The sequence below is a fragment of the Trifolium pratense genome, linkage group LG3, assembly GCF_020283565.1.
Source record: "Trifolium pratense cultivar HEN17-A07 linkage group LG3, ARS_RC_1.1, whole genome shotgun sequence".
Lineage (NCBI taxonomy): Eukaryota > Viridiplantae > Streptophyta > Magnoliopsida > Fabales > Fabaceae > Trifolium > Trifolium pratense.
Genome location: NC_060061.1, coordinates 47906394 through 47919702, shown reverse-complemented (window position 1 = coordinate 47919702; position 13309 = coordinate 47906394). Strand labels below are relative to the sequence as shown.

The window sequence follows — 13309 nt, the reverse complement described above, 5'->3', positions numbered from 1 at the left end:
CATAAATTTTCATAAATGGTGAAAGTTGATCTTTATACCATTTTTGAGTGGTGCACAAACCAAATAATTTAGAGAAGGATAATACGATGATATATATTGAGGAGCTCATATATGGTGTCAGTGTAATATTAAGTAACTGATCAAAATAATGAAGAACTGATTAAAAAAAAGTGTAATTTTATTTGTAATTTTAATTTTAACAATTACTTTACTTTCTTTATTTTTCATCTAAATTTACATCTCAAGAAGAATATGTTGGGTTGTGCAGAAACGTGAAGGGACAAAGGAGTCTTACACAATACTAGAAGAAAATGCACAATTCAATAATCACCCTTCCACTTCTTCACCCCAAAAGTATGTAATTTTATTATCATTATCATATAATTTAAGACTATGCTTGTATATATTGATAGATGGAACAAAATGGAAAAGAATGAAATATAATAATGTTTCACTGATTGGATTTGAAAAATAATAATAGAATGAATTTGATCGCATATTATTTACCTTTAATTTTGTTCCCCTCTAATTTGGGAGGTAATTAAGTGATGAAATGCAAAATTTGTTCATCTCGTTTCTAAAATATGGAAACAATGGAATGAAAGATTTATTTCATTCCGTATCATTTCACTTCACTCTATTCATCTCCGCTTCATCTCATTTAAATTTCATCAATTCAAACAGAGCTTAAAGGTGTTCCGTTACTAACTTTTATGATGATAAAAATCAACTTTTTACTAGGTTTGATTTGTTAGAAGTTTTTACTGTCGTTTAGCATTGACAAATTTTTGTCATGAAATTTGTGTTACATATAAGGTGAATTTTTCCTTTTCAATTTAATTTTTTTCATACGAATCCCTAACCATCACTTTAAGGAACCCTAAATCTTTGCACTCAGATCAATTTTTTGTTGGTATTTTCTTTTTTGGTCAGATGTTGGTCATTTTTTACTTGCATAATAAACATATATGGACCCAAAAATTAATAATAAACATTTTTTTAAACTAAATAAACATATATTTTTATTACATTATGATTATTAATTTCTTTCACATCCTGTCATTGCAGATCGAGGAATATCAATCAAGAACTTCAGACGTTATTCAACAAAAGACTTTCACAAACAAGAGAAACGGATCATTATGATCTAAATATTAAATATTTGATGTATTCTTCAATTTGAATGAATGAATATCATTTTGTTTTTGTCAAAAAAATAAATATCAAATCACGTATATATAAACAAAACAAGTATTCATAAGCATAAAATCATATTCTATAATTATTGCTTTAAATTATTTAGTAATACCATAAAAAAAATTATCAAAAAATATCAACATAAGTATAACATTAAAGAGTTTAATTGATATGCACCGACAGTGTAAAATAGTTTTACACAATCGTCCAATAAACAACCATTATTTTGCCATGTCATATCAAGAAAGTGGGGTGAAGTGAGATGATGTGGCAGAAAACATGGTTGATATTGGTTGACAGTGTAAAATTATTTTACACCGTCGGTGCATATTAATTAAATCCTAACATTAAAATGTGTTTTTTTTTACCACAATTGACAAGACATTGCATTATTCTTTATTTAAGAAATAGTTATTCTTTAATTTTGCTTTAAATGTTTTATTGATAAATATTCTTTAAATTATTTATTATTACCAATCACACTAACTATTTTATTTAAAAAATAGTTATTCTTTAATTTTTGTAACAGAACTAATTATTCTTCTATATATTGTAGGAGTCTGAGTCAAGTGCATGCTTTCTTAGTGATATGTCAAATGAAGAAGGGAGTAGTGGAACTACCAAATATCTAAATCTCCCATTCCCTTTCAGTTCTCTGATAATTCCAGTGGTGCATAATGATCAAGGAAGAACACATTTTTCTTCATCAAATTCGACAAATAATCACTTTGTAGACTCTAGTTCTATAAAATCTAATGGGACGGATTACATAAACTTAGACCTATCAATTTGAATATATTATGTGTATATAATTTTTTCCAATTTGCATGTATTAATACTTAACATTATTGATAGTATGTTATATTAATACTTAATAGTAGTTTAGTCTTTTTTGTACCTAGTATTTATATATTTATATATTTCTAACTTCATTTGTTTTTCTATCTTCTCTTCTTCTTCTCTATGGGTTCATATTGGAATGACAAAAATATCCATACAAGTAGGTATCACCAAATAAATTTTTTCATAAGCACGAAGCAGGTAGCTTAACAGATATCCACAAATAATTCAATTATCGTATGAAGTAACATTTATGTTTGATGAAAGCTCTCGTAACATTGACAACTCTTGTCATAGTTGCACCAATTTGAGAAAACCCATTCGAACTGATGTGTGATGCAAGTGACTAAGTAGTGAGAGTTGTATTGAGACAAAGGCATGCTAAGTTTTCCCTTACATCTATTCTGCAAGTAGGAAAATGATTGATGTTCAGTGAAATTACACCACAATCAAAACCTAAAACTCACATCTCCACCTTTGTTCCATTTCCTTGAAATTGTAACTGCAGCCTGCAACCACTTCACAAAACATCATTTTTAATCCTTATTTTCCTTCACATTTCCACAAACCAAACCACCAAATCCTGATTTCGGTAATGGCACATAGAGAAGTACCAGTCACGCTACTCCACCAATACAAAGAAACGCGGGCAGGCAGCACGAGCTCAGTTGAAGTTTGAAGACTTCATGAAAGACAAGGAGTTCCACACCGAGAAATTTTGTCAACTTATTTCCTTCACCTTATGGCCTCGGTGCTCAAACCATCAACAAGGTGGGGTGACATGAATCGATTCAAAAGAACACGACCTAAAGGAGAGTGGTTAGAGCAGTTGGAAATGCTCCAAGAATGCTCTAAAACCTTTCCCAAAGAGAGGTTAGCACTGCTGCAATGCATAATGTGAGGGATGAGAGTTTGATTTATGTTTCCTTAAGCGATTGAAAAATGTGCTAAATTGCCCAAAGGAAAACTCTTTTTCCCTGCTTCATCACCAATATGTTCATGCAGGGAAGACTTGATTTGTTCACTATAGTTGGTATTAATCACTTATACTCGAAGGTGAATTATTTATTTTAAATTTAAAATAAATAGATCCCTTTTTGACGCTTCCTATAAAATCCGATGAGTTCTTAAACACTAAATGAGTGTCGGAATTTAAAGCCTGGTTTCACACGTTTGTAGGATTCTAGATCCAACCATTACTGGTTTGCAATGTGAGATACTAGATAAAACTAAAATTATAAGATATTTGGTATAAACTATAAAGTTGAAAACTTGTGAAGCACTTATATATCTACATTAACACCAAAAACAGATTCAGTTTAGGGATCCAAACTATATATAAAACTACAATTGGATACTGTTACATCTTTCAGTGCAGGTCAGACAAGGTGACATATATAAACAGGGAAACCTATACATGTTTCTGTAGTAAGCATTTCTAAGCAGATTATCATTGCCTCTTTGCCAATGTCTTCCTCAACCCTCTAACAATCTTTGCAAACCAAACCAAGTTCATAACAGATAGTACAATTGGCACAACAATTACCAGTATCTGTCCAACTATGTGCATCTTCTCAACCTGTTGAATGATTGAAGAATATAATGTGATCCTTAGTTGTTAAGCAGGTATGGTGGTATATTTACAAGTCTATAGGCACAATACACTAACATAGTAAACATTGATCTTTTCGCCTCAACCACTGATAATAATGAGATAGATGTTCAGAGAATGATCTTATATGAAACAAATAGATCCATAATCTAGACCAGTTATCATCCAAGATAGTATGCAGATACAATACAACAACTAAAACATTATTCTACTATTTGTAAAAAAAAGTAATTCTACTAGATAGGATAAATCATGTGGATCAAAAGACGATAAAATGTTCTATCATAAATTATATACAATGACATACCATTTACATCTACTTTGTATTCTCACACTGGATTTGAGTTGTAACAACGTTATACACCTCTGTGATTATTAGAATATGACAACACGAGTTTCTCTCTCTTCTAGAGCCTTCCACAATACATCTATGGGAACTCTATCACACACATTTACATATAAACTTAAACCATGCATAAATCTTTTTTATTTATCTGATATCTCTCCATCAATCTTCATATATTGACATTCTAGGCATTAATCTACACTAATTTCCTGTAATATGGATTTCTTGTTTTAATCTTCCCTCAGTCATCTGCTCATCCTCCTATAGCTTCATCATATGAGTCATGATCTTAATCCCATCCAATTTGTGTTTTGTATATCACCATTGTTCTTATAGATCGAAACAGAGTACTCATCTACTAGTCCATCATGCTCTTAAACCAAATAATCTTAGAAATTTAAGTTGTGAGCTTAGCCTCTCACTAATTCAGGGTAAGGCTTGTCTACAATAGACTCATAATGGTTTCATCCCTTTCCCTGACCCCTTCCATGACAACAGCGATAAAGCACAATGTTGTCACTTTTTCTCATCGAAAAGCTCATGAATGCATCTCTTCGACTTTTGCTAAACATGATGTTTCGTAACACATTACATTTCATTCAAGTCTCTTGCTTTTCTTGATCTACCTTTAGCATGCTTGTAAATTCTTCACCCCCTAGCTTTGGTGCTTAAGGATTGGTAAAACTTACGACCTTCTCTAATTATCGCTTCATTCACTATCTTATTACTATTTTGTTTAACAACATTGTACGAAGTCTAATTTTAAGAAGTTTTACATATGGACTGTGTTTTTTTTTGTGACTAAATATGGACTGTGTTTTATAACACTTGTGTTTGACCTTATGATGCATATTTGAGTCACACCACCTATAGAACCTTAATCCTTTGTTTCAAACCCTATTGATTCACTAATTGTCTCTTGTCGCTAGCACTTCTTTGAATCTCATAGAAGCATCCCACCAAAACCCTTCTCTCTAAAATCTTTTGTTTTTAATCCTTCAATTGCCACCATTTAATTCCTTAACCCTATTTTTACCATTTCTATTTACACCTCTGAAGTCACTAATACATAGCCAAGAACCAGTGTTGGGTTGTAAAACTCTCTAGGTATAAACATTGCAATATAAAGCTTTATCTGATTTCCTTGTTAAGAATAATTGATTTGAGAACAAAGCACCCAATTTTTTGTACATGATAAGAGGCTCCTTCCGTTTCCTAAAACAAGTGCTAGCTATTGCAAAATAAAAACTGAAGTAAAATCTAGGATAGTTTATACCCCTGCATTTCCTTCCTATATATACAGTATACACTATACCTCTCATGCACACTCCGGTATGAGGTGTCCTTTTAATGCTTTGCATTTTATAGTAACTATGTGTTTATATCATTAATCACCAACAAAAAATTCAAATAAAGGTCATCCCGCAACATGCTATCCCGGTATCCCAGGTTCAAGGTTGGCCATTCCGCGCTGCTATCCAGATTAACAACAGATTTAGGAAATTCTTCTTTCCTAATGGTACTTCTTGAAATAACCATTTGAAATCGTCCCAAAAACTTAACTTTCTGGTGCTCTTGTATATCCTACTTGAGTTTTAAATTTTAAATTAAAATATACAGATATATTCTAAATTTTAAAAGATGAAGTCAAGATCTGCAACCTATAAAGCACCACAAACCAGATAATTTTCAAGTTCAGTGTTTTTATAGTAATTACCTGATCAAAATGCAAGTAAACATGGTAAAACATGTAAACGAACAAAAGTATTCTGGCAACCTGCAAATAGACCATTTCGGTAAGCAACAAGTCCAATAGGCGCATAATGAGAATTATATACATTCAACATGATATGATATCTCAAAATAAGGTAACTGCAACCAACATGGCACGAGCTATATAAATATATTTCAAACTGCAGAGGTTTAACCCACCATCCAAGCAAGGAATATTACGACCCCATTGATGAGATAAGCTTTGGACCTTTTCATACTGGCAACATCGAGATACCTTCACAAAAACAACATAAACATAAACAAAGAAAAACATTGACATATTAAAATTCAAGATTACCTTAGGGAATCAAACACAGGTCCCTGCCACCATTATACAAATGTCTTACATAACCAGTTTTCACGCAGAAAAACCAAATGGTAATCAAGGTGATGCAAATTATATATAAGGCTCACACAAACTCTATCACCCCATTTTAGCCACTCAACGAACTCAATTTTCAAAAATTACCTTGAGTTCAGATTGACATAACTACAAGATACCTTGTTTTTCACATGTCAGGTTTATACGCAATGCAGACTTATCTTTACACTCGCAATCTATATTTGACATAAACATCACTAGTTAAATTCCATTTTTGCAGCAGATAAAACAGAACTATGCCTTATTGGTAGATCTAGTTTTCACTTGAATAATTTTGTAACCTAGAAACCCGTGACCAAACACCAAATATCTTTGACTCCAATAATTGCACATACAATAAACCGAACAAAAATTATGATTCATAATATCCAAATAATATAATTGAAACATTAAAAGAAGTATATGAAGATAGACTCATGAACTGTGTCAATACACAGCTGGAAAACCTCAAACATGGCCTTGCACAAAGTTAAAGAGATTCTGGTTCGAAGGACAAATGAGGAGCCGGGTCCAGAAAAAGACCGAATGTTGATGCATAATAGTCTTGTTGACCATGTTCATTCATAAATATGTTTTGAACTTGGTGGAATAATACAACTTTTTCCCAGGCAACATAATATCATTTTCTACAAATACTACTAGAAAATAGTCATTTGAGCATAATTTGGTTTAATTTCACTTTTCAAGCTTATTGACATGCCATAAGTTGCATGCATCCTTGAATTTTATTTCACTGTAAAGTGTAAGCAATAACTTCAATAAATATAAACTGAGGGGGAAATGGAGCGCAGTAGACTCCAATAAAATCAGAAGAAACAATATTAGAGAAGCATTCCCTACTCCTGATTCCCAAAGAAAAAGATGCCAAAATAACAATAACAATCAATCTACAAACCATACACCAAATTGTAAAAAAGATTAACTTAGGCAGCAAGGCACAACAACTTTAAAAAATAAAGAAGTGGTGCATGAGCATGTGGATGCATGCAAAAATGGTCGCACGTTGAAGTTACAAAATGCAGGAAAAAGGGAAAATTTTCAGGACATACACCAAGAGTATATCACATGTAAAGGGAAGGACACAAAATCCAAAATTTATTGAAGCCTGAGAGGATGTTTCTGTCACTGCCAATACACAATCTTTAAACACAGCTTGAAAGGTATCTAAGAGATAAAGCACCAACAATCTTTAAAGTGAACTTAAGGAATCAAACTTGAAACAAAAAAACCTGTTTAATTCAAATGACAAAGCTTTTCTTTTATTTGTAAAATTAAAAGCAAAAACAGCTACAACAATAAGGAAACAATAGTTGCTCTGCCTAACCAAAGATCCTCAAACATAACATACACTTGCAACTCAAATGCTGCATCAAACAACAAAGAAACAGCTAACCACACAAAGAGATACATCATCAATATGATCAATTAAGAACACCGGCACCACTCTGACGGGCAAGTTTCGTCCACTCCGTATGAAATGCGCCGGGGCGATCGAGACGCTCATAGGTATGAGCTCCAAACAAGTCCCTCTGGGCTTGAACAAGGTTAGCAGGAAGTCTTGCTCTTCTATATGTATCAAAGTAAGCAAGACTAGCACACATTCCAGGTGTACTAATCCCAGCTGATATAGCCAATCCAACAACCCTTCTCCATGCTCCTTGCCTCTGCACCATTTCCTTAGCAAATTCAGGATCCACTATCAAACTAGCCAAATTAGGGTTCCTCTGATAAGCCTTCTTAATCCTATCCAAAAACACTGCTCTTATAATACACCCACCTTTCCAAATCCTAGCCAATTCCCCAAAATTCAAATTCCAACCTTTCTCATCACTCTTTGCCCTCAACAAATTCATCCCTTGTGCATAACTACAAATCTTGGAAGCATACAAAGCTTGTCTCACATCATCAATTAACCTTTTCTTATCAATCCCACTTCTCACAAACCCTCCTAAATCCTCATTCAACCCTGCTTCCTTCAAAACCGCAGCGGCATTCTCCCTCTCTTCCTTCAACCCACTCAAATACCTACAATCCAACGAAGCGGCAATTGTCGGCGCAGCCACGGATAACTCTGCCGCCTGTTGAACTGTCCATTTACCAGTACCCTTCATACCAGTCTTATCCAAAATCTTATCCACTAAATACCCATCACCACCACCTTCATCCTTGACCTTAAAAATATCAGCAGTAATTTCAATAAGAAAACTCTCTAACTCTCCACTATTCCACTCAGCAAAAATATCAGCAAGTTCAGAATTGGATAAACCACCAACATGTTTCAAAACATCATAAGCTTCAGAAATAAGTTGCATATCACCATATTCAATACCATTATGAACCATCTTAACAAAGTTACCAGAACCTCCTTCACCAATGTAAGTAACACAAGGACCATCTTCAACTTGAGCAGCAACTTTGGTGAGAATATCTTGAATATTAGTGTAAGCTTGGTAAGAGCCACCAGGCATAAGAGAAGGTCCATTTCTGGCACCTTCTTCACCACCGGAAACTCCCATACCGAGATAAAGAATCCCTTTCTCTGAAATTTGTTGGATTCTTCGTTCAGTGTTTTCATACCACTCGTTACCACCGTCGATGATGGTGTCACCGGGCTCCATATGGTCGGAAAGTGAAGCAATAGTTTGATCGACGGGGGAGCCGGCTTTGACAAGGATGATGACTGATCTAGGACGTTGAATCGAGAGAACGAAATCGCGGGGGTTGTATTGACCGGTTAATGGAAGAGAGCCTTCACGTTTGGCCCGATCTACAGTTTCATCGACTTTGGAAGTTGTGCGGTTGTAGACGGAGATTGGGAAACCTTTCTCGGCGATGTTTAGGGCTAGGTTTTGGCCCATGACGGCGAGACCAGCTAAGCCTATGCGGGAGAGAGTGGAAGCGTCCATTTGGTTGAATGAATTGATTTTGCGGGAGAGAGAGAGAGAGAGAGAGAAATGAAAGAAATGGGTTGGTGAAATGAGATGTTGAGTGAGGTTATAAATGAATTGAGAATATTTTATTTGTTTGGTGAGAAAGGAAGAAGTGAAGTGTTGTTGTTGTTAGGGGTGGCGGACTCGTCGAGGAGTGAAAGGACACTGACTTAACCATCAGCGACGAGCTACCGTTAACATCAATATGTTCACTTAAACGACTGCGTTTTACTTACTGCTCACAACTTTTTTTTTTTTTGGGATAATAATAATAATAATAACCAGATATTTTACGGAAACGGATAACTTTGTTTTTGCTTAAAATCAAACATCAAGTGGATCTTTTTACGACATTCAACTTGTGGTTAGCTTACATGGAGGTTTAATTATATTTGGTCTCTTACAAACAAAAATTAAAAATCAGTTTTTTTTTTTTTTTGTCTTAGATGAAGTGATAAATCTACTGAAAATATACTCGTATAATTGTGAGATCCCGGGTTCGAATCTAGGTCACGATGTCCGGCCTAACAATTTTGGCATTTTTTGCTAATTGAGCTAGGACTTATGGGACAAAAAAATCAGTCTCTTTAATATGACTTATTTGCAATTTTTTATTTTAATAATAAAAAAAATAACATATGAAACTCAGATTTTAAAGAAACACTTATTAAATTATATCATAAACATTGGCAACAATGTATCAAACATGATATGAGAACTGATTCTATAAAAAAAAAAATGGAGTTATGAAAGAACAAGTTTACATAAGCAATATTATGGCATCTATTCATGATACATGTATTTATTCCAGGGGAAACAAATGCAATGAAAGTTTTCAAGCAGCAACCTGTCCAAAGAAACTTATAAAAAATTCAAGATAAAAAATGATAATTATGCGTCTTAAAGACACAAGTTAACATTCTCCGATATTTAAATTTTAACTGACCTGAACAATGAGACCTTTTAGAAGGTTTCTGTACCCATGATGGCCCACATGCAAAATATCCTCAACAAGGTGATGATGGCTCACTTTCAAAAGTTCCTTGGCTGCAACTTCTTTCATTGAATTAACAATGTCATCTTGAGCATGAAGAACTTTGATCCGAGAAGCATTCAGCTGCATTGAGTACTCATTGTAACAAACAGTTGTGTCACAAAAAATAAAAATATATCATTATTTTTGTAAGTTAGAATAGCAATGCAAAGTATTTCAAACCAAGAAACAAATAAATCTTCACAAAAATAGGTTTCCACTCATCATATTTTGGCAATAAATAACCTTGAGTTCAAGTAATTAGCCACCTATGAAGCTCTCATACAGACACAGACACCAAACATGACACTGAGATGCACACGGACATAGACATGACAACACTTATAAAAGTTTGAATATAAACACTTGTGTCGGTGTAGTATCGGTGTCCGACACCAACACATGTCAGACACTAGACACACTTTTTTATCAGAATTGTCGGTGCTGCCACATATGCCAATGGTTTGGAAGTAATTGAACATAAAACTGAACTAACTCAAAACCGAAAAACAAGATGAAAAGATAGTTAAACATCTAGCTGCATTTAGAGAAAGCTCAATTAAGCTAACATTAGTTAATTTTACCGAACATTACTACAATGATCCACAAGACAGTGACCAGAAATCAAGCTTTTACAAGTAATAACAATCAATAAGCTTAGTGTCACCCAGTAGTGGAGCCAGGGGGTGGCCAGGCAGGGCCATGGCCCACCCCAAAATCACTAGAAATTACTAAAATACCCATGGTATGTTAATAAAATTACACATATGTACTAAATATATTATTGTAGCGAGCTATATGGGAAATCTTTTTGCAAACAGCGTCGCGGCTAGTGTGTGGCCATGGAATTGGAAGGATCCTGGTTCAACGCTTGCATACTGCTTTTTTTATTCCTTTTCCTGTGTATTTTTAAAAATTTGCTGTTTTTCTGTTTTAATTTTAAAAAAAACCAAATAATACATATACATGCCTTTAAAAACAGTTGTTTTTCATATATATATATATATATATATATATATATATATATATATATATATAGAGATTAAATGATTAAAAATTTAAATGTATCAATACACTTGATGTTTAAGGTATTTAATTAAATTTTTATATACAAAATAATTTTTATATTTAATTTATATAATATTTTAGTGGTTTCCTTCGAAAATACTAGTAAAAAATTTAGTGGCCCATCCGAGTTTTTTTTCCTGGCTCCGCCACTGGTGTCACCATCACACACAACAATAGGAATACAAGATCTATACGAATATATTTACTATCTGAACATATACACCGTTGGGAAATGGTAAAAGAATAAGGCACGCAAGAGTTATCATTGTTCACCTAAGGTGGGTTAGTCACTCGACCTTAACACTGTATTCGTTATGCAACCTGAAAGATTAAAGGTGGTATGGCCAACTTAATCACAATGATTTTATGGGTACGAAATACGGCTATGGCCATACCACATTATGACCTAATTTTGAATTGTTGATTATTTTGTAGGACAGTTTGTAGTCCTTTCCTACCATGATTTTAAAATTTAATTGTATACTGTTTTGGTGTATAGATGATTCACTTGGTAGTTCCAGTATTTACTTGGCTTGCAGCTTGTTCAAAAAAAAAACTTGGCTTGCAGCCTTGCACATATCAATGATCATCTTTCACTTATTCAGGAATCTAGCAAGGATTTAAATTGATTAAACTTTCTGTCACAAGAAATTTCTGAGGATAGATTTGACATAATACGAAATTACTATTTGTTTAAATTTAAGGTCGATTAAAAACATAGAGCCGAATATTGCTCATAAATAATTAATGTAAAGTCTCCCTCACAAGTAATGTTTGCCAACATATCTTCATTTCTCCTCCATATGAAATATCGGATGATTACCTCTCCAAATTTAGCTCCAAAAGCTTTCTAATGTTCTGCACTATTCACCAATGGTGCACTAGTCTAGGATGCAAGATAGTAATGAATAAGTACTCAAAGTTAAATTGAACTAGAGAACAAGGACTTGTGTAATGAGCTAGTTCCCGACACCCCCTATGCTCATTGTTAAAATTGTCATTATTAGTTGCGGTTGTTATGTGGTATAAGTCAGAAATCAATAGGCTATACTAATTCAATGTTTTGAAACTTGATTTTTAATGAAAAATCCATTTTTTGCAGTATCAATTGATTGGTGGATCATCTCTGAAGTTGTGAGTCGACTGGTGCCTTGAAAAGTTTTAAAAACCCATTGTTAACACAGACCAATCAATTGGTGCAGACTTTCAAGGTAAAATCTTGTCATCAATTGATTGGTAGTGCACCTATGGTCTCGCGAATCGATTGACACTGTATAAAAGTGAGGAAAACTCTAATTTTAAGACTTAATTGATCCATAACTTGTATGATAATGATTCCTAACTATTAAGCATGGTTTTAACACTTTACATTCAACAACTAGGATTATATCCATGATTGGAACTTGAGAAGAACTTAGAAATTGTTTTATACATGGATCCTAATGGATCGTCTAGGATTTTCCCTGGATGATATGATGGACAAGCAAATAACTTACAATTATGTTATGTTACATTGATCTATCATGTTGATGGTCGAGGTTGCACCATCTAATTTGTTATTAGCTTTTGGCTAATAAGATTCCCATATATTATTACGAATCCAATTATTAGATTGTAAGGTACTGTTTGGTAAGTCCAATAAGCTAGTTTATAGCTTATTGAACTAGCTTATAAGCTTATTTGAAAAAAATGTAAAGTGTTTGGTAGCGAGTTTCTCTAACTAGTTTATAGCGTTTTTTGAGATGCTATTTCAAGTAGCATATGAGTTTATAGTTTATAGCTTTTTCATTTTATTTCATATTTACCCTCATTAATTTTATTTATTTATTTTTTAAAAATTATAATAACTACCCACTAACACTTACCAAAAAAAAAACTACCCACTAACCATGTATTTTTCGTGATGTATAGCATCACTGTTAAATATAAAAACTCAATACACACAAAAACTCCCACACGAATACTCGACAACAATATTATCCACAGCTGTCTCTACAAGCATAACAGCCGAAGTTTGATAAACCCGACAGCTTTGATTATATGAAGATTAATAAACAAAATAGTGGTTGAAATACCAATTGCTCATTTACACTTGATCAATCTATAGCTGATTTTACACTAAATAAAA

General features: G+C 33.4%; 2 protein-coding genes and 1 pseudogene across 3 annotated transcripts; 1 reads left to right on the top strand and 2 right to left on the bottom strand.

Annotated features, from left to right (window-relative positions):
• Nucleotides 1–86: 86 nt before the first annotated feature.
• On the top strand, nucleotides 87–1990 carry LOC123915280 (annotated as a pseudogene).
• Nucleotides 1991–3294: 1304 nt separating this feature from the next.
• LOC123917273 lies at nucleotides 3295–7367 on the bottom strand. Of its 2 annotated transcripts, XM_045968946.1 has the most exons (4): nucleotides 7200–7367; nucleotides 5928–6003; nucleotides 5713–5772; nucleotides 3295–3616 (listed from the first exon to the last, which is right to left on the bottom strand). In XM_045968946.1, the coding sequence occupies exons 2-4, from the start codon at nucleotides 5982–5984 to the stop codon at nucleotides 3488–3490; spliced, it is 246 nt and encodes an 81-aa protein (XP_045824902.1). In that variant the 5' UTR covers nucleotides 5985–6003; nucleotides 7200–7367; the 3' UTR covers nucleotides 3295–3487. The 2 variants fall into 2 exon arrangements, with proteins under 2 accessions (XP_045824902.1, XP_045824901.1); XM_045968945.1 differs by having other exon boundaries at nucleotides 5928–7225.
• Nucleotides 7368–7387: 20 nt separating this feature from the next.
• Nucleotides 7388–9300, bottom strand: LOC123917271 (6-phosphogluconate dehydrogenase, decarboxylating 1, chloroplastic). Its single transcript, XM_045968944.1, has one exon. The coding sequence runs from the start codon at nucleotides 9054–9056 to the stop codon at nucleotides 7572–7574; it is 1485 nt and encodes a 494-aa protein (XP_045824900.1). The 5' UTR covers nucleotides 9057–9300; the 3' UTR covers nucleotides 7388–7571.
• Nucleotides 9301–13309: the final 4009 nt, after the last annotated feature.

What these genes read in the sequence shown, in the direction of transcription:
- LOC123917273 (XM_045968946.1), bottom strand. Translation starts at nt 5,984, where the DNA reads ATGAAAAGGTCCAAAGCTTATCTCATCAATGGGGTCGTAATATTCCTT. An exon ending in TAATATTCCTTGCTTGGATG is followed by an intron (nt 5,773 to 5,927) that starts GTGGGTTAAACC and finishes GTCTATTTGCAG; the next exon opens with GTTGCCAGAATACTTTTGTT. An exon ending in TTTACTTGCATTTTGATCAG is followed by an intron (nt 3,617 to 5,712) that starts GTAATTACTATA and finishes ATCATTCAACAG; the next exon opens with GTTGAGAAGATGCACATAGT.
- LOC123917271 (XM_045968944.1), bottom strand. Translation starts at nt 9,056, where the DNA reads ATGGACGCTTCCACTCTCTCCCGCATAGGCTTAGCTGGTCTCGCCGTC.